Consider the following 26,182-nt stretch of genomic DNA (forward strand, 5'->3'; position numbering starts at 1 on the left):
GTCGTGGTGGATTCACTTTTTGATCTGCTGCTGGATTTGGTTTACTAGTATTTTGTTGAGGATTTTTTCATCTGTTTTTATCAAGGATATTCACCTGAAGTTTTTGTTGTCATTGTTGTGTCTCTGCCAAATTTGGTATCAGGATGATGTTGTCCTTATAGAATTAGTTAAGGAGAAGTCCCTCCCCCTCAAGTTTTTTGAATAGTTTCAGTAGGAATGGTACTAGCTCTTCTTTATACATCTGGTAGAATTTGGCTGTGGATCCATGTGGTTCAGAGCTCTTTCTGGTTGGTAGGCTTTTTATTACTGACTCAATTTCAGAACTCATTATTGTTCTGTTCAGGGATTCTCTCTTCCTGGTTCAGTCTTGGGAGTTTGTATGTTTCCAGGAATTTACCTGTTTTTTCTGTGTTTTCCAGCTTGCATGCATAGAGGTGTTCATGGTAGTCTCTGAGGGTTTTTTATATTTCTGTGGAGTCAATGGTACTGTCCCCTTTGTCATTTCTGATTTTGTTTATTTGGATCTTTTTTTCTTTATTAGTCTAGCTAGCAGTCTCTCTCACTTATTCTTTCAAAGAATTAATGCAGGGATTCGTTAATCTTTTTTATGATTTTTTGCATCTCAGTTTCTTTCAGGTCAGCTCTGATTTTTGTTATTTCTTGTCTTCTGCTAGCTTTGGAGTTGGTTTGCTTTTGTTTCTCTAGTTCCTCTAGATGTGATGTTAAGTTGTTATCTGAGATCTGATTTTTTTTTTATGTGGACTTTGAGAGCTGTAAATTTCCCTCTTAACACTGCTTTAGCTGTGTCCCATAGAAGCTAGTATGTTGTATCTTTGTTCCCATAGTTTCAAAGACTTTCTTGATTTCTGCCTTAATTTCATGGTTTACCCAAATGCCATTCAGAAGCAGATTGTTTAATTTCCATGTGATTATATGGTTTTCAGCAATTTTCTTAGTATTGATTTCAGTTTTTATTGTACTGTGGTCCAGAAGTGTGGTTGGCATGATTTCAGTTTTTTTTAATTTGTAGAGGATTGTTTTATGTCCATTGGTGTGGTTGTTTTTATACTATGTGCCATGTGGTAATGAGAAGAATGTATATTCTATTGTTTTGGGTTGAAGAGTTCTGTAGATGTCTATTCAATTCATTTGGTCAAGTGTTGAGTTCAGGTCCTAAATATCTCTTAATTTTCTACCTCAGCCATCTGGCTAATACTGGCAGTGGGGTGTTGAAGTTTCCCACTATTATTTTGTGGACATCTAAGTCTCTTTGTAGGTCTGTAAGAACTTGGTTTATGAATCTGGATGCTCCTGTGTTGGGTGCCTGTATATTTAGGATAGTTAGGTCTTCCTGTTGAATTGAACCCTTTACCATTATATACTGCCCTTCTTTGTCTTTTTTGATATTTGTTGGTATAAATTCTGTTTTGTCTGAAGTTAGAATAGCAACCTTGCTTTTTTCAGTTTTCCATTTGGTTGGTAGATTTTTCTCCATCCCTTTATTTTGACCCCATGGGTGTCTTTGCATGTGAGCCTGGTCTCTTGAAGACGCCTACCTTTTAGTCTTGCTTCTTTATGCAGCTTGCCAGTTTGTGCCTTTTAATTGGGACATTCAATCCATTTACATTCAAGGTTAATATTGATATGTACAGATTTGATCCTTCATTGTGTTGTGAGCTGGTTATTATGCAGACTTAATTGTGTAGTTGCTTTATAGTGTCACTGTTCTGTGTACTTAATTGTGTTTTTGTAGTGGCTGATAATGTTCTTTTCCAGATTTAGCACTCCTTTCAGGATCTCTTTTAAAGCAGGTCTGGTAGTAATGAATTCTCTTACCATTTGCTTGTCTGAAAAGGATATTATTTGTCCTTTGCTTATGTGCTTAGTTTGACTGCATATGCACTTCTCGCTTGGAAATTTTTTCTTTAATAATGCTGAATATAGGCTCCCAATCTTTTTGGCATGCAAGATTTTGGCTGAAAGGTCTGCTGTTGGCCTCATGGGGTTCCCTTTGTAGGTGACCTGCCTATTCTCTCTAGCTGCCTTTAACATTTTTTCTTTCATTCCAACGTTGGAGAATCTGATGATTATGTGTCTTGGGAATGGTCTTCTTGTGTAGTATTTGCAGGGGTTCTTTGCATTTCCTGAATTTGAATGTTGGCCTCTTTAGTGAGGTTGGGGACGTTTTTATGGACAATATCCTGAAATATGGTTTCTAAAAGGGCCATCAAACTTCAATCACAGTGCAAACTTCAATACAAAAAATACTTTGCTAATAAACCCTCCTGTGAAACTAAAGACAATAACTCAGCTACAAATAAAAACCTTGTACAATGCCTCAGACTCTAAAAACATCCAGAAAAGTCAACCAACTGTACAAATTATGCCACAGTTGAAGGAACACCAGCCCACACAGGTGAGAAAGAACCCTTTGCTTGCTTTCTCCTCATCGCTTTTAGGGATGCCAGTGCATCGTGGATTTAGTCTCTTTACATAGTACAATATTTCTCAGAGGCTTTGTTCATTCTCTGTTATTCATTAAAAAAAATTTTTTTGGCCAGGCATGGTAGCTTATGCCTGTGATCCCAGCACTTTGGGATGCCAAGGCAGGTGGATCTCCTGAGGTCAGAAGTTCAAGACCAGGCTGACCAACGTGGTGAAACCCCATCTGTGCCAAAATTACAAAACATTAGCCGGGCATGGTGGTGGGCACCTATAATCCCAGCTACTCAGGAGGCTGAGGGAGGAGAATCTCTTGAACCCAGGAGGTGGAGGTTGCAGCGAGCCAAAATTGTGCCATTGCACTCCAGCCTGGCAACAAGAGCAAAACTCCATCTCAAAAAAAAAAAAAAAAGGAAAAAAAATTTCATCTGACTTAGTTCAGAGAATCAGTCTTTAAGCTCTGAGATTCTTTCCTCAGCTTGGTCTATTCTGCTATTAATATTTGGGATTGCATTATGAAAGTCTTGTAGTGTGTTTTTCAACTCTCTGATCAGTTTGGTTCCTTCTTATAATGGCCATTTCATCAAACAGCTCCTGTATTATTTTATGGTAATCATTAGATTCCTTGGATTGTGTTTTGGCTTTCTTCTGAATCTTGATGACCTTCATTTCTATATTCTGAATTCTATCTTTCTGTCATTTCAGCCATTCCAACCTGTTTAAGAACCTTTGTTGGGGAACTAATGTGGTCATTGGGAGGAAAGAAGACACTGTGGTTTTCTGAGTTGCCAGAGTTCTTGCACTGGTTCTTTCTCACCTGTGTGGGCTGGTGTTCCTTCAACCGTGGCATAATTTGTACAGTTGGTTGACTTTTCTGGATGTTTTTAGAGTCTGAGGCATTGTACAAGGTTTTTATTTGTAGCTGAGTTATTGTCTTTAGTTTCACAGGAGGGTTTATTAGCAAAGTATTTTTTGTATTGAAGTTTGCACTGTGATTGAAGTTTGATGGCCCTTAAGCGTAATGGCCAGTAGGTAAGCTCTTGCTCAGCCACGTGGCTCTTCTGTATTTCCTCATGATTGCACCTGTGCTCCCTCTCAGTGCTCTGAAAGGGTGGGCTCCTCTCCCACTCAAGTGCTGGCTGCAGATCTTGGCTTGGCACTCCCAGGCTTCAGCCCTGGGGTGAGCTAAGGCTTTATGTTCTCTCCGAGCTTGGAGGCAGCACGGGAAGGGAACTTGGCAGTGGCTATGGCAGAGGGCCTTTCACTCGTCTCTGGGGTCCACCCCAGAGAAATGCAGAACTGCTGCCAGTCAGTGTGATTGGCTTGGAGTAGGACAGCTGCATTGTGGGCTCAAGCTGGGGGGATCCTGGGGGAGACAGACTGACCTCTTCTTAGGGCAGTGGCAGCTTGCTGGAGGTGTGGTTAAAGCACTCAGGGTCTTTGCTCCTTTCCTAGTCCAAGGGTAGCAAGGGGAGTACCACTGCAGTGGTAATGGCAAAGGGTCTTCTGGTTGCGTCTGGGACCTCCACTTCAGAAACACAGATCCGCTGCTACCAGGATGTTCAGGCAGGGGGTGGGGCAGCTGTGCTGCTGGCCTGAGCCAGGAGCCCCACCAGATGAAAGGTGGGGTGCCGAGGGCTCACAGGGAGGAGATGGGCTCCTCTCTGTATGGTGAGTATGTCATGCTAGTAGTGCAAGTAAAGCCCTCAGCCTCTTTGTTTCTTCTCCAGTCCAGGGGCAGCAGGGGCAGAACTCTAAATGAAGTTCTCATTTGCAAAGTTTCGGATTTCAGCCTTCACTTGTTTGGTATAGAAAATATTGATACATTTTGAATCTCACCTGATTTTACCTTCCTTCATTTCCCCTCTCGACAGTGTTTCTAAAATCTCTGAAATGACAATGATCAGAGTAAGAGCAGTAGACACAATAAATAGTGAAAATAAGTTATAAATAAATTAACAGCATATTGGTTCTTTTCCCTAGCATTGCAATCCTGTGTGTTTAATAACAGCAAATATTTTCAATTATATAGTAACTTAATATAGAGAATTTTACTTGTTAACCTCACTTTGTTAGCACACAAATGAAGAATATGGCGTAAGATGTATTTTTACAGAAGCAGAGTAGTTAGGTAGAAAGAGTCCACTGCAGCAGCATCTCTGATGCCACTTAATTAGCTGTGTCACTGAACTATAGGTTCCTCATTTGTGAAAACAAAACAATGGACCAGTGAGCTCTGAGGTACCCTCAGGTCCAAAATATATGGCTCTATGATGATGGTTTCCTTTTTTCTCTTTCTGCTACTGAGAACAAGGTATTCAAACTAAGGAAAATTACGAGTAGTCCTACTTAGTTGGATACCAAATTAGTAGAATTTGATACCCAAATTCTTCTAATATTAAAATTCTTCTGAGTTACATTAATAACCTCTATTGATTACTAATAGAATAAACCTCTTTATTAGAAATTTTGGATCATTTGCAAAGGAAACAGAAACTATGGTTCTGTTCATGGCCTCTAAAAAATTAAAATAGGAAGGAAGAACAAACAGAAAAATCTGTACCTGTGAATATGAGATTTCACTTTTTCTTACAAGCAAGTCAAAGTGATTTTTTTTTAGCTTTGTTAATTCATTCAGCAAATGTTTACTGAATATCTGCCATGTGCCAGGAGTAGTACCAGGCACAGGACTCCTGCTGTCCTTGAAGAGTTTTGTGGAATGTGCTGACCTACAGGTACATACAGTGAGCTGTGGAATTTTTAAGGCCAACAGTTTGTTTGAAAAGAAATGTTTAGTTCAATAAAGGTAATATAGAAATTAGCTTAAGATACAAGCTTGGTCTTTAGCCTTTGAAGAATAAATTGGGTCAGTAGTGGTGGAATAGGAAATCAAAGGAAATACTATGTGCTTTCTATGTAGATGAATGTATGCACCAGCATTTGGATGTTTAATGGTATTCCTCTTACAGCCGTTGGACATACCAGATGGTCGAAGAGCTCCACTCCCTGCTCATTACCGGAGCAGTAGTACTCGCAGCATTGACACTCAGACTCCTTCTGTCCAGGAGCGCAGCAGTAGCTGCAGCAGTCATTCACCCTGTGTCTCCCCTTTTTGTCCCCCGGAATCCCAGGATGGTAGCCCTTGCTCAACAGAAGATTTGCTCTATGATCGTGATAAAGGTAAGAATGGAATCGTCCACTTAGAGGGTTTGTTATGGGGCCTTGCTCATTATACCTTGTCTTAGACCATTACATCCTTTTTTTTTCTTTTGTTGAGTGGTGACATTGTTAAAGATTGGTTAATCTAGGTTTGTTTGTTCATTGGTTTCACATACCCCCTTCTTTGTGACTCTAACAAACATCTTCCATAAATGTGTCAGAGAAGCACAGCGCATGGTTCTAACAGCTAATGAAAGCCATAAAATGGAGTGTGTACAACTTCATATAATACATAGGTCTTTTCCTTGGTATTGTCCAGAGCGGATGATGGTTATGGTAAAGTTTATGTTTCTCAAGCTTAAAGTTAGATTTTATAATCAGATTGATTTGCGAGGAAATCATTTCTAAAAATTCTGTTGGAAAAGAGTGTATTTTTAACCAAGTTTATAAAGCTCAGTGAGTACCTACAGGACATCAGGGATTATATTATAGTATGTAGATAAATTATTAACTGTTGAGACCCTCTGGGATTCTTATTTCCTATCAAGCCCAACTATCTGTCCATGTTCTTCTATCATTGTGTCTACCACCACTTGTCTGCCAACACTCCCTGGGTTCTTTCTGTTTCTAGCCCCCTAAGACCTAGCTACAGAAGGCCATGTAGACTGCCCAGCTTCTACCTTCCTACCTACTTGCAAAGAAACACTGAACTTATGTTTATAACAAATTTACTGCTTGTCACCATAGAGAAATAGGTCAATGTCAACAAAAATGTAAAACTATACAAAGTTATATGGTTATAAAATCTTAGGAGTTTTACGGTCCTTGTTCTGAATTGACCCCATCCCCTATGATTGATATGTTGTTGTATGTAAAATGCCTAGATCATAAGTGCTCAGCCAAATGAATTTTTACATGTGTGTGCTCATGAAACCACTACCTAGGTCACGTATAGATATAGAAGATTTTTATTATCCCACAAGGCTCCTTGCGCCTCTTCGCCAATAGCATCCTTCCTCTCTCCACTTGAAAGTAACCACTTTGCTGACTTCCATCACTATAATTTAGTTTCCCCTGTTACTAGACTTCATACAAATTGAATAATGAGGTATATATTCTTTGTGTCTAACGTCTTTTACTTATTATATGTAACTCTTCTTAGATGTTAAGTGGAAGCTACTTTGGATTTTGTCCTCTGCTTTTATATGTGGGTAGATCTTAACAGTTCTCCCCTTTCTTGTTGACTCTTTCATTATTGAAGGCCTTGTGGACCCCTTTCCTTCATTAAGGATATATTGAATATAGTACCAGATATCTCTTGGCTTCACGTGGGAAGCCTCCATGTCTTAAAATGTCAGACTAGGAAACTTTCATTTCACTGAAGCATCCTGTGAGAATAAACACCTTTAATCACTTCCTCACAACCTTTTAATGTGGATGTTTCACAATAAAACATCTTGCTTCCAGTAGGAATGTTTGTTTTGAAGGTAAATGGAAATGATAATAGTAACTTGATTTAAGTTGTGTAGGTGGTAAATGGAGAAACCAGTCTGTCTTGATTCCAAACTCATATTCTTTGTTATGCCAGTAGAAAGGATAAGTACAGTTCAGGTTGGCCACTTTTGCTACTTAACACTTGTACCTGGGGTAAAAATGAAAAGTAGAAATAATGTTGGTAGTACAGCTAGACAATTAATTCTGGAGTTCTGTTTTCTTTAATACTGTGGATAATTGAGAGATGCTGAACCAAAAAGAAAATGGTATTGAGAAGATGGTAGATGAGTTCCATTTTGGTTAACTAGTTGTGAGATTGCCTTCAGGGCTTCCCGGTGAATAGTGGTTTCTGTAGCTCACAGGTCTTCACTTACATCATAAGTTTCAAACAGTGTGTGTTATTTAATATATAATAGCTCTTTTTCCTAAAGATATATAATCTATTTTATTATGAGAAGGTATAATCATGTCATTCTCCTGCCAGGGTCTTTTGCAGGAGATGTTATAACATAGAAGTTAAGAGTAGCACTGGCTTTGGGACCATAGGAATGCATTTGAAAATCCTGTGAAGGTTTGGACATAAAACCTGCATTAATTCTCAAGGATTTAATGAATAGTAGCTGCTGCTATAAAAATAATCACCTTTATTATCACCTGTTAGTTTCCCTAATCGTTTCAGGAAAAAATATCAATTATTTAACTTCCACAGCTTAGTCAAAATCACCTTCTCTGGCCTAGTTTGTGTCAGTTATCTAATAATATTAATTCTGACCATTTCTTAGACAGGTTAGACCTTTTCCTAAGTTTGCCTTTGTTGGTATATTTTCCTCTATGTCCTTTTGTTCTTACATACCAGATATAAGCCTGCATAACACTAACTTCTTTATACTTTTTTTTGTTTGTTTAATATGTAAAATGAGAACATTGGTTCAGATCATCTCTAAAGCTAAGGTTTTTTCCTAATAGTTAAAAAATATTTCTTAGTAAAATAGGGTAATAATACCTACCTCATATCATTATTGGGGTTACATGAGATATAGCAAAATGCGTAGCACAACTTTTTGGCACATGGCAAACAATTAGTGGTGATGAATGTTGCTTAATAGTGATTTTTTAAAAATCTCTTTAGAACTTATAAATATAGAATGGGTTTCAGAATTATTTAAGACATTTCTCTGTTTTCTACAAGATCACCTCAGTTTGAGAATTAAAGCCCTATGACATCAGTTTCATAATATCTACCATATTTAGCTGAGAGGCATTATTTTGTGATTAAGATCAAGGTGATGTTACTACTCCCTGGAATACTGTGTAGCCCTCTGTTATGCAATACAAGGTTTCTAGTTCTCAAACAAATCAAACACTATAAAGAGAAAATGAAAATAGCACCTATCCCTTTTATATATGTAAGTATGCACACATAGGTATTTTAGAATTGGGAGTTGAGATTTATGTATTTCAACTGAGGTTATACTTCTAGTTTATTTAAGGAATACTTGTTGAGCATTTATTGTATGTCAGATATTGTACTAGAGAGTGGAGAAATAGAGATGATTAAGATGTGGTATCTGTCTTTAAGGAATTTATAGTCTAGTAGGAAGTAATTAGGAATGTAAACAAATAATACACTATTAGACAATGATGTTTAGAATACTAAAAGTATAAAGGAAGGAGTTGTCCAGAAATTTTACAATTTCTGGAACTAATATGTTATGTCATTCAAACTGTAGGCTAGTTTCTGACTCATTTCTTCTTCATGTAAAGCCCAAACTCTGGGTTTTGCTGTTTTTTAAAAATACTGACTATTTCTGTGATCCCAGCATTTTGGGAGGCCAAGGCGGGCAGCTCAGTTGAGGTCAGGAGTTAAAGACCAGCCTGGCCAACATAGTGAAACCCCATCTCTACTAAAAATACAAAAAGTTAGTCAGGTGTGGTGGCATGCAGCTTCAGCCCCAGCTAATCAGGAGGCTGAGACAAGAGGATCAGTTGAACTTAGGAGGTGGAGGTTGCAGCAAACCGAGATCACATCACTGCATTCCAGCCTGGGCAACAGAGCAAGACTCCCATCTCAAAAAAAGATACTAATTCTTTCCTATAATGTATGTTTTCTACAATAAATCATAAATTGGTGTTTTGTTTATTAGAGACATAAAAGGAAGCTGTATAGCTTTCCTAGAGCTTTTCATCATTATGAAAACAGAATGAATTCTATAATTTTGAAGTTAACTAGAATTGATTTGATTTGGAGTACCTACATATTCTGCAGTTGCTATAGAGAGATTTGTTCTGTGGTAGAGTAACTAGTTCAGACATCTGTAGGAGCCTGGATAGACATGGAGGGGAGAGGGATAGCTGCAGTGAATAGCTGCCCTAATGAGGGATGTGCTGGTGAGCTGATTATTTTTCTAGTATTCGTTTTATATACGTATTCTTTTTCTGACTTTGCTAACGTTATTTTTGTGTGTTCCTAACATCTATTTGCTATGAATTATGTATCATTTGAGACCTATAAAATAATTTTATTTGCATCGCACATTGGTTTTTTTCTTTGCCTGTATGGATTGCAATGCCAGGACAAAAACACTCTGTCAAGAAAGTTTCAACTGTTGAGAGACTGTTTCAGGTGAATGGGTTTTTGGTGTTTTGTTTTGATTTTTTACTAGATTTTTCCAGTAACCTAAAGATTGAAGGCAACTTGGTCATACTGGTCACATGTATAAAGTTTCCAGGCTAACTAATAGCCATAGGAACTACTACTGCTCTTCTCTGTGCGGAGAATTCAGAGATCCAGAATAAGAGCACTCATCTTGACATCGTCAGAATGTACCCTCAGAGGTAGCTTACATTCTTCCACATTATCATACCCAAAATAAAATGCAAGGAGCAAAAATAGCCATTTATGTAATACAGATGGCAGTGTCAGAATATTAGTTGCTTAGGCAGCTCTGCCAGCATTGCTTGATGGTAGCCAAACTGGTGCTGGGCAAGCCACAAAATGTAGACTTCAGTCAGCTACTTATCATTGATCTTTGGCACAGTTCACTTATGCAGTTGTTATAAAATTCTGCAGTTTTGCAGGATATTGTGGAAACATTGATTATTATAATCATGAAATAAATGGAATCATTTTATTCAGGCCAACTACTGAGAGTTGTATTCCAAGAGTCCATAAATTGATTACTTATAATTTAAGCTATATTTTCCTGAAGGAACAGTGTACACTATGTGGATAGAGTTTCCCAAGCCAATGCATATAAGCCTATTTAACTCATTCTGTGACTTAACTCGTAAATATTCATATTGCTAAACTTTTAGTGTTAGGACTGAGCCTCCCTTGGTCTTAGGAGAAAAAAAAAGTATTATTTTGTCTTTCCAGGGTCTAGGCTTGACCCTAGGCAGACTTCTGAAACAGACTGCTTTTGGCATCTTCCTATTCCTTTATACATACATTTTAACATACTTGTATTTATCTCTAGGGTTCTATTTCTTGACCTTTTTTTTGACCTGTGCCCTTACTATGCTTTAACCCTCTATTTTTTAGGTAATCAGCCAAGATTTTATGGCAGTTTTCTTTTGGGGGTTTATATTGTAAAACCAGATATGATGGGTACACTTCTTTGAGCTACCACACCTTGAAAAATCACTGCTTTTGAACCTGGATGTGTTTATCAAAATATTCTCTTGATATGGTTCTATGATGCTTATTATCCTAGAGGAACCTTTTGGTGGTAAAATTACAGAGTATAAAGATATTATTCCAACAAAGGAGTTAGTCTATAGGTTAAAATTGATCTATTCTAGAATTATGTCCCAAGGTCGTTTTACCTATCTTTCTTTCAAGACAGCATCTTAAGATACATACATTCCAGTGTCTAACAGCACAAAATAAGTATCCAGTAGATGCTCTTGTCCCTTCTTTCTGAAAATGTTAACAATTGTACCAATGGCAGATACTGTGATAGCTGTCTATGAGTTATTATTCATAATTCAAAACTACTTAGGTATACAACTCAGTTTTAGCCATTATTGCTGTTTAGAATATAAGCAAATCAAAAAATTTTAACATACCTGCATATATGTTTCATTTAATCGCTTATCTGTTTACCATGATGTTAGCTCCAACAAGAGTAAATGACCATATTTTGGTCATTGCTTTACTGTCAGTAAATAAACTAGTGCCTAGCACAGTGTAGTGCTTAATGGAGATTTTTTTTGAGTATTAAGACCTTTCTTCATGATATGTCCATTTTTTAACGGATATATTTTTATAGCTATGTTGAAAATGTGTTTTCTTTGAATTGTTAAATTTTATGTTAGGCTTTTAATGTTCATGAAGAGTGTGTGATACTCTTCATAAAATTAAAAACCAAGAGTAATTAAACTAAGATTATGCTAAATTTAGTGATAGGCTCTTGGTGGGAAAGAGGCCATGAATTTCAAATTTGTTGTTGAAATAAGGGGAAAGGAAGTAACTGCCAAAACTGTTTCATCTTCCCCTTCTTGCTGTTGGTCTTGCTGGTAACCAGTAAACTCTGATAGTAACTGGGTGGAAAATAATAGGTGTCAACTAGGTTCAAGGAAAAGGGAATCTGTTGGATTTTTCCTCCCCCATTATCTTTTGTGTTCCTCTGAGAAGTATCAACTCATAGGGACCACTCCTTACACTATCTCTTTGTGACACTGACAGAAGGCAGACCCAATGAAGCTCTTGGCTGAGCTATAAGCCTTTAATTAGAAACAGAATGTTAGATTGGAAGGAACTTGATTCATCTGGTCATCTCCTCACATCTCTAATGAAGACACTGGAGTTGAGATAGATCCAAACTTAGTGAAACAGGTAGCGTAACAATAATGAACATTGACTCTGGGGCAGCCAGGTTGAATCCCTGCTCTGCCACTTAATTATGTGCCCTTGGACAAGCTACTCAATCTATCTGTATCTCAATTTCCTCACCTATAAATTGGGGATACCTGTCTCATAGAATTGCTATGATGATTAAATGTGTTCAGGTGATTTTATTTGTATTACTTCCAACAGTATCACCACAGTCCTATAGGTCGGTGACACGGTCATTATTTAAAGGTCTCAGAATCTGAGGGTTAGAGAAATTAAGTAACCTAGCTAACTTCCATGGCATCTAGCTGCCAACAAAGATATTCTGTAGGAACCTGATACTACATCTTGCTGCCTTTGCAGAAGGAATAGTCTTTACATGAGCATTCAGCTGTGAAAGGGCCCAGTGTGTAGAGAACAGTAAGATACTGCACGGTTGGGGTATGGGGTGAATGGTGGAGAGTAGAAAACAGTTCGACTGGAGAGTTAGAAAGTTCACTGTTTCGTAAGGCCCCTGTAAGCTTTGCTAAGAGAAATGAAAAGCCAAGGAAAGATCCTTTGTCAGCTAAAGGATATGACCAGCTTCACATTTAAGAACTATAACTCACATTGACACAGAAGTAGAAGCAGTAGGAGGACAAGATAAGTAGCCATGTTAATAGTCTAGTCTTGTGATTTTCAAACTTTATTTATTCCATACCCTTGTTAGCAATTTTGAATCTGTACCCCTAATAAAGTTTATATATTTCTAGGTGACATATGTATATAATTCATTCTACAAACTGTTAAAGTTTACTTGTTTTAAAAGATAAAAAGTATGTATAAATGTAAAAATAAATATATTTAATTGCTGATTTTTTTCCTACATGTCAGCAGATTGTTTCATGCTTCTTAATTGGGAGACCACAGGTATAGGGCAAAGATGAGGAAGCATAGCAAGGTCAGAGGAACTGGAGGAAAGGGGCTGAAGAAAAGTCAACAGCATTTGGTGGCTGATTAGCTGTATGAGGTGAGGGAGGAGGAGGAAATCAGGATAACAGCAAAGTTCTTATGAAGTTCCAGCATGGGAGATGTGGAAATGATTACCATAAGGTAGTAAATATTGGAGATGGAATAGACTTTAAGGTCACTATAATGATGTTTAAGATTCCATGTTGGTTTCTGCCTAAAGACATTATAAGATCATTTCCTTTTAGCAAGATGTTTTTTAAAAAGAGGAAATACTAAATTTTATCTAATATTGCACTGATAACATTGATAGCATTTTGCTTTGCCTACTCTTTTGAACATAGTAAATGCTCAGTAAATATTTAAGTGAACATTTAAAATTGTAGTGAAAATTTTATTAGAAGTTCCAATGTTCTTTTTTCCCTAAATGTTAGTAAAGTTTACTTGTTTTTAAAGATAAAAGGTAAATATGTATATTGCACTGATTTTTTTCCCTACACATCAGCAGATTGTTTCATGCCTCTCTTATTGGGAGACCACAGTTGTAGGATATTAACATGAACAATGTGATTTCAGTTTTTTTTTTTTTAAACAACTGATGTTCCTGGAAATTTTGCCATTTAATAAACTTGACAATATAAAAATTAAGATTGTATTATAGTGATTTTCTTGAGATACCTACTTTTGTACAAGATACAAAATATTTTGTGTAATCCAATTTGTTTAGTTTTACCAATAAGATTTATAAGAATCATTATTTTAGTCTATAAATTGGTTTGAGGACCATTTTCAGTTTTAACTGTCATATCAGATTAAAAGTGACTTGTTTTCATTTTTAATTGTCATATCAGATTTAGAGTGAGTAGTTAGCCTATCAACAATAATAGTTAGCACTGTTGTTCTGCATATCAAGATTATGTTGTGAAAGGAAGCACTGTACTTACTTTGAGTACACAAAAACTAAAGAGTAATTTTTTGGCTTAGTTTGTAAGTTGGTATCAATTTAATTAATACTTATGGAATGACAAGTGATTACAAAATATAAAATACCTCCTACATATAATAAATATTTAATTAATGGGCCTTGGAATGTAAGTTGAGTCCCAGTTGTTAAAAAATCAATCTGATTTGAAACAAAGTTTCTAAGTGTAAGAAACAAAAGGTTCTCATGTCATTTTTCCCCTTTACTCTTTGCTGAATGCTGATCTAAAGGAGATCTTATGTATAACTGATGTCTTTGTTCATTACAATTCTTTAGCATTCTCACAAGGTGTTAACTTGGAATTTTAGAAAAACCTTAGAGGCTGTTTGTAAAAGCCTGTTCTCCTTACTTGTAAGTTTCCAAGTTGGTCTTGGAGTCAACTGAAAATACAGGCTTTTTAATACAATTGGTAATACAACCTGATTGTTAAAGTTTATTGCCAAGAAATGATATACAATTCTGTGTTTCTCCTGATTTCTTTAGGCCTTCAAATCCCATTATAGTTGATAATTTCATTTCCTGAAGCAGAATAAGTGTATTTTAACACTAGAGTAGTAATTTTGTTTAAGTACTATTTAGTCAATCATATTTCTAATTTAACTCTTGGCTAATTTTATGCTTTAGTATGTCATTGAGTAAAGTGTACTCACTTTCCTAGTCAGTTAATTACCTGGGAAAGATAGAATAAGAATTACATTCTACTGATTATTGCTGCATATACTATAAAAGTATTTTCTTTGCATAGTAGTCTATAGAATCTGCATGCTTTAAGCATTGATTTTAATTTCAGAATGATACATCTCTTTACACTAAAGTATGCCATCTTGAACTGGCAGAGTTCATGCCAGGCAGTTATAAACCTGGACAACCTAGTACTCCAGATATTATTCTGCTTCTCTCTCAGAAACAAAATTTTATCTGTTTGTACCTGAGTAGAGTACACAAATCTATTAAAAACATTTCCTTTACTCTCCTCTGTCAAGAGGGAGCAGAATAGGCACTTAATTTTCGAATGGTTCATTTTAAATTTTCAGATTAGAAATGATGTGTTACTTTTTACTATTATAATAATAATATTCAGAGCTTACTGTGTTTCAGGCACTATCCTAATCCTTTTTTGTCCTTTGGTTTTGGGTTTTGTTTTTTTTTTTTTTGTAGAGAGGGTTTCACCATGTTGACCAGGTGGTCTCAAACTCCTGGCCTCAAGTGATCCTCCCGCCTCAGCCTCCCTAAAATGTTGAGGTGACAGGCGTGAGCCACCTCACCCAGCCCTTATCCTAATTTTCACAGCTGTCATGTCAGTGGTATTATCTATTTTATAGATCAAAAAACAGAGGGATCAGACTTACCCTATGCCATGCACCTAGGCCTAGGAAGAAGTCAGGTGGCCTCACTCCAAACTAATGTTCTTAACCATTTCGTGATTGGTTCTCAGATATGGCTGTGCTTCAGGTGCACTTGGGAGCTTTACCCCCACCTCCCCACCCCAAGGCAATGCTTGGCTCCTCCCCAGACTAATTAAATCAGAATCTTTCAGGAATGAGATCTAGACATTGATCTTTTTAAAACAACTGGTAAGTCTAATGTGAAAGAAACTCTGGTTAGAACCACTATTCTATTATTGCTTGTTTTAGAATTTATTTTACTTAATTTGATAAAGTAGTGTGATAGAGATAATGCACATCTATGGACTTAGGGCTAGATAGAACCATGGCAGAGATTTTACATACTACCTGCATAAATGAATCAACCTTTATATATGTGATATATATTTTTTTGAGATGGGGTCTCACTGTCACCCAGGCTGAAGTGCAGTGGTATGACCAAATGTATAATTTTGTGTACAAGAATTGTGGGCCCCACAATATACCAGATATAATAAAAGTCAGAAGAAATTCAGAAAACTCAAGCTATACAAGTACATGTAGTTTAATGAATATTGTTTCTATATGAAATTCCAAACTTTAATAACTTCTCTAATTTTTCTAAGCTTTAATTCATTATCATTGAATGTTTAAAAGTATTTGATAAGCTACTTGTATTTTAATGGTAAATGTGGTGCAAATGCATATGTATGATCTGTTATAAAACAGCAATCACATTTTTCCATATTCTTGATTTTCAGAGTTGAGTGATTGTTATATATAAAAATGAGACGTGAATATAGAAATATGTAAATATATTCACTGCATTTAATTTTATTGACATTGGCTATGATGTTAAAAGTAATAAAGTAACATTTAACCTAATCTCAATTGTATTTCTAGTTATGATCCTATATTATTCTCTGAGATACCAGAATGAGAAAACTTACCATTACTGGTAAACAAAAGAGACTGAATTAAGATTACCATGAGACTTCTCATCTTGAATCTCCTAAGCAGGCATATTTATACTTATAATGTTCTGTTAGTGAAATGTGGCTATTAAATTCAACACAGAGGTTTAAATGAATAGTAATATTTTATACATTCAAGTCTGGAATGAGTAGCATAGGTTGGTCATATGGGTTGTTTTTAAAGCATGCCACTTTGTAAGGCAAGAAAAAATATATATGTAAAATATGTCATCTTTATATGTTAGAACTATTAAAGAAAAATCACAGAATTTTAGAGTTCATGAATGGCAGTTCTTTTAATTATATAGAAATCCGGAGAGGTGATGATTGTATTCCAGGTAACATAGAACTATACAACAAGAGCTAAAGCCCCAGACCAGATGTCTGCATTCCCTGACCCCTCTTTACAGTCTCTCCAATTGCGTACTTAACCTGAAGGAAAAACTCCAGATTTAGCAAATACTTGTTTATAGTCTCAAAATTTTTTTCTTTCAAGCTTTCCAGACCACCTAATATTAAATACATAATTTAAAAAAACAATTTTTATTGAAAAGGCAGAAAGATATAATAACACTGAGTACTGTCTGTCTAGGATAGCAGTATATAAAAAGCAGAATATGTTTAAGAGGGTAAAACTCTGTTAAAAAATTCACTTACAGCCTCTGAAATTAGAAATACTTTAAAAAGAAAATTACTTCATTCTAGATTAACAGGAAGATAATCAGTTTTGCAGATAGATTATCCAACTCACATCTAGCCTTCAGTTATGAGAAAGTCCTTTGAAACCATCAGTAAAATAGTGAGAGAAAGAAAGTGATAGGCCTGATGATGTAGTAAGAAAAAGAACACAGAAGACTAACTGTGGCCAAGATGACTTTCCTTACGTGATAACGGGTGGATCCTTAACTGCTGACATGACTGCTGATGGCATCAAGCCCATGGTTTGAGGCTGATGCTGCTTGTGCCCTGTAGGCTAAGTTATGTCCAGCGGTAATCTCCATGGAGGCATCTCATGCCATATCTACTTGTATTTTTTTAATTTTATTTTTTAAATTTCTGTGGATACATAGTAGGCGTATATATTTATGGGGTACATGAGATGTTTTGATACACGTATGTAGTGTGAAATACGCACATCGTGAAGAATGGGGTATCTATCCTACTTAACTTGTATTTTTGATCTCATATATTTCCTTTGCCTGGTTTGTTGATGTTTGCATAGTAAGGTAAGGTCAAGCCATATTTTTTATATTACACCAAATTTGAGGTATTTTTTATTTTTATTTTTTAATCATGGACCAGTCTTGTCTAGCCTAGCTTAAATAGAGCAGCAAATTCAGACCTCCAATCAGGCTAGTTATGCTTTGTATCAGGCTAAGAGAGACAATCCTATTCCTCCTCCTCCTCCTCCCTCCCATTTGTTCATGCAAGATATAGGATAAATATTAAACTTAAGAAAATTCTCAAATCTGAATATATGAAGTATATGAAGAAACCAAATTTCATTCTTGAGACTTAATTTTTTCCAAGAAGCTGTTTGGTGCCTACTCTGTAGGATCATGCATAATAATGATAGAGAAACTGTGTGGTTTTCTAGCTTCCCAATAGTGTAACCTTATTATTTTGCAGACAGTGGTTTCCCAGCCAGAAATATAAGCATAAATCTGCATTCACAAGACTAACAAGTATTAGTGTGCATCAAGGGCCTTCTTCCTAAGTGTGTATTATAACTTCATTAATGATGACAAAACATTCTTATTACTCAGTTTCTGAATATTGGACTGTGTCCTGTATTCTACACTAAAGCAACTTACCAAAATTGTGACGAACATAATTACGATACTGGTGCTGTCTTTCAAATAGATGAAAATAATACATTTCAATAGATCATGTGCTTAGTATTTTAGCAGTGGGGATTGGTTTGCATTAAGTCAGAATTTGTTTAAATAGGACTATTGTATACAAACATGTTACTGACTTTACAGCTTGGCATCTTACAAAAATAATGACACATTTTAGTGGATTTGAATTTCCAAAATCTCTTGCCAGGTAGGAAAGGGAGAAATTGCTTATGGGTTTTATGGCTTTTCATGAATAGACCATTTTCTTTTTGGCCAAAAATATGAGGAAAATGTGTTAGGTAGAGATGTTTGGAGATTTCTCATGTCTTCTAGTAGCAAAAATATAAATTCTGCTGAAAAAGCCCTTTTATTATAAACATTTTAAAGGTAAAATTCTGAGCAAATTATGTTTTTTATGCTGGGTAGGTAGAAAGACACATTTTATAAGCTTGCTTTTTCCCCCGTGTACGTGTTATTCATGATATTTAGCAAAAATAACTTTTCTGCTAAGAACTTTTGTAATGAATATTACTCATTTTTGTTAAATTGGTTGGGCAGTGAGAAGGCATGTAGAGAACCCTGTATCATTATAATCTGTTTTATTCTTCTGTATGACTTAAGCACATTGCCCCGTCAGTTGCATTCTTGAAATACATAATAAATAACATATTTGTTTTCAGGATTACAGCTCTGTTGTACTCAAAGTGCAGTTTTCTGGACCAAAATGTCCTTCTTTTTATGTTCTGTGGTATGGCAGATTACTGTTGCATTAAAGTTTTTATTTAGAAGAAATGTACTACACAGGGTATAAGAAATAGCTTTGCAATAAAGGAGACTGTGGTCAAAGCATAGGGGCAGTAGTGGATAAATTGTGCAAAAGGCTGTTTGTTTGGAAATCAAATTTAATTTAAAAGAGCTTTCAATCACTAGTTAATATAACTGCTTTAAATTTACAGACAGTGGGAGTAGCTCACCGTTACCCAAGTATGCTTCATCTCCCAAACCAAACAACAGCTACATGTTCAAACGGGAGCCCCCAGAGGGATGTGAGCGAGTGAAGGTCTTTGAGGAAATGGCGTAAGTAATGTCTTTTCTGTCAGCTGGGATCTGCAAAGCTGTAAAGCTTTTTACTGAGACCAGTTGATTACATATGAATCAACTACTCTATCCAGCTGATAATGTGTTTCAAAAGCAAATTATGTAAAGAGAATTGAATAGGCAAGAGAGATCTTACTGAAGGAGAATTGGAGTCTGTATGCTGGAAATGTAGAAGCCAATACAAAGAAACTTGGAAACTTATTCTTACTACCTGAAAGATCTATTTTTAATCATTAAGAATTGTCATTTCGAGAACTCTTAATTTAGATGGCTAACAAAGAGACTTTAGGAGCAAAGTTAGTATCTATGTGTGACTAGCTTAAAGACAGTGTACTCCACAAGCCGGAAGGAGATTAGTCTCCTTCCCTATAGCTGCCCTATAGCCGCATCTAGCTTGCTTATTCAGACTTTCTGTTCACAAGGGGTTTTCTTAATGAAATTTTAATATGTGTAAGTTAGAAATGAAATTAGAAAAAGAGGTTCATGCTGTAAACACTGGGCAGAGTAGCTCAGAAGACTGTGTGGTTCTTGGATGCACTCATGCCTTTGTTCCAGTGCAGGTGCCTAGTGGAGGGTGCAGTGCTCTTGCAATCTGGAAGGACCCATCTTGCAGGAGCTGATGGCTTAGCTCCTGGGAACAGGAGGAGAGGAAGGGCTTGTGGACCCAACCTCTGTTGAACTGACTGGCTTTTTGAGAGACCACTGAAACTCTCCCCTCCCCACTCCACCCCCCGTCTGTGCTAGTGGAGGTCTATCTAGAAAGAAAAAAGGAGGAAGTGTTTAAAATTAAATACATGATGGACTAATGCCCCCTGCCTCCGGTGTACTTTTTCTTAACAGAAAAGGTCATTCTAACTTTACATAATCTTCAGTTATAATATAGCAGACTTTTTCTACCTTCCTAAATGATTAAAAGCAAACTAATGATCTCTATTTGTCTTCCTGGTTCTTTTGAAAATCCTTTTGTCTCAAATACCACTTCCATGCTGTGTGCATGAATAGTCTGCCAACTGACTTGTGCTATGGAAGATGTTTATCCCTCTGTATACACTTAACCCATCTCCTGCCATTTACATTTTAGCTGTTTTAGAGAACTCCAGTTAATTCAGAAAATGCTTAACTTGTTCTGTGTTCGTGATTATAAATCTAATTTTGTTTTATGGTTTTAGGTCTCGTCAGCCTATCTCGGCCCCTCTCTTTTCATGTCCTGACAAAAACAAGGTTAATTTCATCCCAACCGGATCAGCTTTCTGTCCTGTAAAACTTCTAGGCCCCCTCTTACCTGCTTCTGACCTTATGCTCAAGAACTCTCCTAACTCTGGCCAGAGCTCAGCTTTGGCAGCTCTGACCGTTGAGCAGCTCTCATCCCGGGTTTCATTTACGTCTCTTTCCGATGACACCAGCACAGCGGGCTCCATGGAGGCCTCTGCCCAGCAGCCATCCCAGCAGCAGCAGCTGCTTCTGCAGGAACTGCAGAGTGAGGACCACATCTCTGCTCAGAACTATGTGATCATCTAAAAAAGGGGGAGCTGGCCTCCACCCTATGTTCCATGGATTAGGAACAAGATTTCAGACATCTATCTGCATGGAGTGACAAACTTTCTGAACACCACCACCACCACCAATACTTATCAGCATCATAAAGTATCTCTTAAACACTGATCTTGGCAGGGACGGAACTCCTATTCAGCAGTTTTTGTGGAAAGCAGTAATGCTTGCAAAATGTGTGTGTCATTCAGCATTTTAAGTGGAGACTATGCATTTCATAGTATGTTTGACAGATTAGTACTGTGTCCTGTGTTTTGTTCCAGATTCTTCAGTATAAATAAGCTCTATATCAAAAAGTTGCCTGTCTAAATAGAAAATGTCTTGCTGTGTTTTGTCCTATGGAAAATACTGTACTTCAGGATTATGTTTACAATTGATCCAGGTGTTTGTTTCTAACTTCTGTAATACATACAATGCAAAAAAAAAAAAAAAAAATGGCCACAACAGTTGCACAGTGCCCACCCTATGGCCTAGCTTCAGGTACTTCAGTTGAAGTCTAAACTCAGGTAACTTGGAATGTATATCACATTGGGATATTAAATATTTCACAGCTAAAAAGCTAAAGAGGGAACATCACTCTTTTGCCTTTCCTTATTTTATGCATTTCCCTTTCCTCATTACATTCCACATTCTTAGAATAAGAAGTGCATTCAATCCTAGGAGAATGATAATCCTGGACATGGGTGAACATGAGGAGAACCAGCAAAATCTGTGGTGTTTGACATCACTTATGTCATGTGGTTACAAGTAAAACAACTGTTGCATTCACTGTTTCAACATGTGTACATGTGGCTTTTTTAAAAGTTCAGGTGTTGCTCAGTAAAGGACTGTTACAATGTTGCAAATAAAATGTTCAGTACTAGACTGTACATAAACATTCCGCATTGTGATGAAATTTAAAGACAGGAATGTCTAGAGTTAATTTCAAAATAAGTGAAGTGTTTGACTGAATGGTTGAGATTTTTTTTTGTTTATGTTAGCCATCAGGGTCATAACTGTTACCATTTTATCTAAAGACATATTTATGTTTAGTTTCTCCCTTGGAAATTATTTTGCAGGTGAAAAAGTGACATACTTTTGGTTATTGTTTTCCTCAAGCAGTTTAGGTGCATGATCTTCATTTACATAGAATACTTGGGTCTCAGAATTGTTGCAACATAAATAAGCAGGTTTTTTGGTGACTTACAAGAGCAATAGTTTGAAGCTATCTCATTTAGGCCTCTCATAATACATAATCATGAATAGTTTTGAAATTTGCGACATGTGAAGTAGAGCAGAAACTCAAGAAAATAGCCTTTAACTTGCAAACTTTTGACGCAAGTTCTCCACAAAGTATGAAGAGAGCCCTAGGCATTCCTGATTGGTCAGTGGGAAAGCCTAACTTTCATTGTTTTCTTCAGTACAAAGAATATCCAAAAGCGAAGTTTTTGTATTTGTATTCCACTACTTTCAATTCAATAAAACCTAGAGTTGTTTCATCTGCACCTAAAGTGTATGGCACAATTTTCTTAAGAATTAGGGGAACAATGTGCCTACAGTTAAAGGAACGTTTCAGTTCCCTTCATTCATTCCTGGGTTTTTCTTTGCTTATTTTCTAAGACGGTTGAAGGATGAGTCTATAGAAAGCAACACCGTTGATTTTTTTTTTTTTTAAGAAATGATATATATATGTATATGTTTGTGTGTGTGCGTGTGTATTCTGTGTATTATTTTGTCATGATCTCAATTCTCTTCTTTCCACCAAAGTTTGCCGTAATATTTTCTCCTGAAGGTGCATTCTGGCTCCTTTAAATTAGTCAGTGTTATATTGTAGGAGACTGTCATGGAAAAAAGGACTCAGTTTACTTTTGTCATTTTCACAGGGGAACCTTTTAAAACAATCTTTTCAGCAGCAGATACCTTTAACCCTAATAATCTCAGGCCTTGATGAAAATACTCTATTTTGTAGATTATGGTTAAAGGGAGAAAATTACTAGTTCTGTAAGATAAATATGAGCTCCATTTAACTTCTGATATCTGGTTTAGCATTACATAATATGTTGATCTTACACTCTGCTTTTGTCCAAATAAAATGCAATAGTATCAATATCAATTTCAGAAAAATGGACTGAATATGCTTTCTTGGTGATTAAATCTGATGTACGATATTTATAGTGATGTGCTTTTATTTTCTCATGAGATACTAAATATTAATTGTGTTGTACATTTGTTCTTAGCATATATTAAAGTTTTGAACCAAATGTGTTAAAGCTTACGCTTTGCCATGTAAATTTCCCAGAAGTTGTTGAGCTCAAATGTATCCTACATCCAGCTGTAGAAATTTGTCAGGAATTGTTTAAATTTTGTATATAATTGTACTGTTTAATTCTAGCCATTGCGCTGAACAGTATTTGAGTTACCATACAATATGGCTTTACACAAGGAAATGTGTGGCTTTTGTTTTGTATTTTTTCAGTATAGAAGTTCTTGTGTCTTATTTAAATAAAGTTATTAGTAAAACTGGAATAGTTCACACATGTTTTTGGAAAGAATGGGGTTGTTAGCTCATTACCCGACAGAGATAAATTTGGCTCGGGGTAATGGCAGTTTTCCATACTCATTGAGTTCCTGACCTGCATCTCTGGAGGTGTGGGGTGTCTAACTGGATCAGATTTCTACAACCTGACTTCCTCTTGGCATTTAACTTGCACACTCTCCATCACAAGGTGAGAAGCTCTAGAGGTCTTAAGTTCCAAGTCTTTGTACTGTTCCCAAGTATGATCACTTTAAATAGAGAAAACATTGTTCTCACATCACTTTATACTTCAGAATGTATATAAATGAGTTTAAATTCAATGAAATCATTTCAAAGGAAGTTGCCTATTTCTTGCAAGCAAAGCTGCAGTAATAAAATTAATTTTTTACTTTTTTGTTTAGATTCATAATAAGATGGAGAAAAGCTTTACAAAACAAAAGAGTGTTGACATTATACCCAGTTATCCAGACATGGCCATATGGTAGCGTGAAAACAAGAACAAACCACTCTGAGAAATAATTTATCAGCAGAGTGTTATTCACTTCCAAAGCACATCTCAAAGAGATAAGATTTGATCTTTAAATTGAACTTAAAAGTGACCAGTAGCTGTGGTTTTGGCTGAGAAAAATAAAACATAACTTTTTAAATGGTGGGATGTATAAGCTATGTATATGTTATTTAGGCAGGAAATTATCTACCTTATACAATTTTAAATTTCCATTGCAAGTGAATTCATGTGAAGGAAAGTGGAATTCCCAGCCCTGTCTTCTTGACTCAATCATATAATAAGTAATATAAACAGCCCTGAGAAGTTAATACAGTATTTGCAAAATCAGACCTCAGGAACAAGGAATGGAATATTAGGCCTAAGAACTTGCATGTTGTAACCCTATGCTAAGTTTATTTATGAATATTGCAAACTGAGGGGTTACTCCCATCCCTCATCCCCCATCCCACAGTTTAAGGTCACATCTAGCTCTGAAGTTTCATCGTCCCCTATATATTCCCTACCTCTCTCTGGGAAGCTTCTGACGTCTGCCCTGTTCTCTGATAGGCACAAGTCTTGATTTCCTCCTGTACACTCACTCTTGGTGAACTCATGGTTCTTTGGAGCTGTAGGAGCCTTATTAAGATGGATCCCCTAATTCACATGTTGATTCAAAATCCCACTGCTGTAGTTCCAATTGTTTAGAGAACATCTCCTCTCAGACTTCTTTCCTTATCTCAACCTTAGTGATTCAGTGGAATACACAGTCTTACCCCCTGTTGGACCAAGCCAGCTCTCCTTTACATTCTTATTTCCAAAGATAAGGACTGTCTGTGTCCTGAGGTTTTCTCCACCTAAATCTCTCAGATTTGTTTTTCTGTCTTCCTATTATCTCACCACTAAATTTTGAGGTGCAGTGACTGACATATGATGGTGGGAGATCAGAGAGCCATGACATCTTAGATGAATTTCTGTCAAGACTGTAATAGCAAGGAACCAAAGTCACTGTGTATGCTAGACTTCCAGGGCCAAACTACTGCTCCTGGACCAAACCCAGCCTGCTGCCTGTTTGTGTAAAGTGTTCCTGAACAAAGCCACACTCATTTATTTACGGATTGCCTATAGCTATTTTGCAGTACAATGGCACTGTTCAATAGTTGCAACAGAGTCTGGCCCACGATGCCTCAAATACTTACTTTCTGGTTCTTTGCTGACCTCTGCTGTACACCAAAGAGCAGACTGGAGACTAGGTGTAGGTAACTTGTATCATATATGTAGTTGGGGTTTTTTTGTTTTGCTTTGTTTTTTTGTTTTGTTTTAGTCAGAGTCTCACTCTGTTGCCCAGGCTGGAGTGCAGTGGTGCAGTCTCGGCTCACTGCAACCTCCGCCTCCTGGGTTCACGCCATTCTCCTGCCTCAGCCTCCCAAGTAGCTGGGATTACAGACGCCTGCCACTATGCCGGGCTAATTTTTTGTATTTTTAGTAGAGACAGGGTTTCACCATGTTGGCCAGGCTGGTCTTGAACTCCTGACCTCCTGATCTGCCTGCCTCGGCCTCCCGAAGTGCTGGGATTACAGGCATAAGCCACCGCGCCTGGCCTATGTAGTTGTTTTAAAAATTTGTCCATAGATTATTTTATACTCCTCCCTTCAAAAGGTAGAGCTTAATTTTCCTCTCAAGTGTGGGCTAGATTTGCTTCTTATGAACAGAATACTGCAGAAGTAATGGGAAGTCACTTCTAAAAACAGGTTATAAAAAGACTGGCTTTGTCTTGGTACTTGTTCTGTTGGATCACTTACTTTGGGAGAAGCTATGTAGGGAGGATACTGAGAAAGTTTATGGTGGGACCCTATGGTGAGGTTATGGAGGCCCCTGACCTCCTGCCAAAAACCACAAGGAAGCAGATCCTTCAGCTCCAGCCAAGCCTTGAGATGACTACAACCTCATGAGACACCTTGAGCCAGAAACCACTCAGATAAACTGCCCCTGGGTACTTGACCCTCAGAAACCGTGCCAAATAAGAATTTTTTTGTTATTTTTAAGGTGATAAGTTTTGGGGTAATTTGTTACATGGGGTTAGAGAACTAATACCACAGCCCTCTCTTTTCCCCATACATATCCCATTATTTCCACCATCACCTAGAGCCTTGCCGTATAAGTCTGTCCTCCTCTGGGTCCAGAAAATGAAGCTTGCTCTTTTGGAATGGACACTGCTTGATGAAGCCCTTTTGGACTAGGTCTAAGACAAAGCTTTCTCACATACAATTTTGTTTTTTGAACAGTTTGCATGTTAGAAAAGGATTTCTTGTGGAAAATGATGCAAGAAGGAGCAGGATAGGTGATCAGTTTTTAAAGCTGAAAAGAATAAAAGGCAGAATTTCTCAAGAAAATGAGGAATATCTCCACTTCATGTCTTTCTTTTAGTTAATAGGAGGCTGGTGACCCACTGGTTCTAAAATGACCTGTCTCATTCCATATGTATCTCTCAAAGAGAAG

General features: G+C 36.8%; 1 protein-coding gene across 7 annotated transcripts in view; it reads left to right on the forward strand.

Annotated features, from left to right (window-relative positions):
• Window positions 1-23,189, forward strand: part of LOC105475574 (glucocorticoid induced 1) — a 131,339-nt gene extending 108,150 nt beyond the window's left edge. For 4 of the 7 annotated variants that reach the window (XM_011730944.2, XM_011730945.2, XM_011730947.3 and 1 more), the window contains 3 exons: window positions 5,412-5,622; window positions 18,995-19,115; window positions 20,306-23,189. In XM_011730944.2, the coding sequence (XP_011729246.1) occupies window positions 5,412-5,622; window positions 18,995-19,115; window positions 20,306-20,654 (681 nt within the window). In that variant the 3' untranslated portion in view covers window positions 20,655-23,189. The remainder of the gene's footprint in view (window positions 1-5,411; window positions 5,623-18,994; window positions 19,116-20,305) is intronic. The other 3 variants (XM_071094868.1, XM_011730951.2, XM_011730946.2) reach the window with 2 other exon arrangements.
• Window positions 23,190-26,182: the final 2,993 nt, after the last annotated feature.

Source organism: Macaca nemestrina, chromosome 4, assembly GCF_043159975.1.
Source record: "Macaca nemestrina isolate mMacNem1 chromosome 4, mMacNem.hap1, whole genome shotgun sequence".
NCBI lineage: Eukaryota > Metazoa > Chordata > Mammalia > Primates > Cercopithecidae > Macaca > Macaca nemestrina.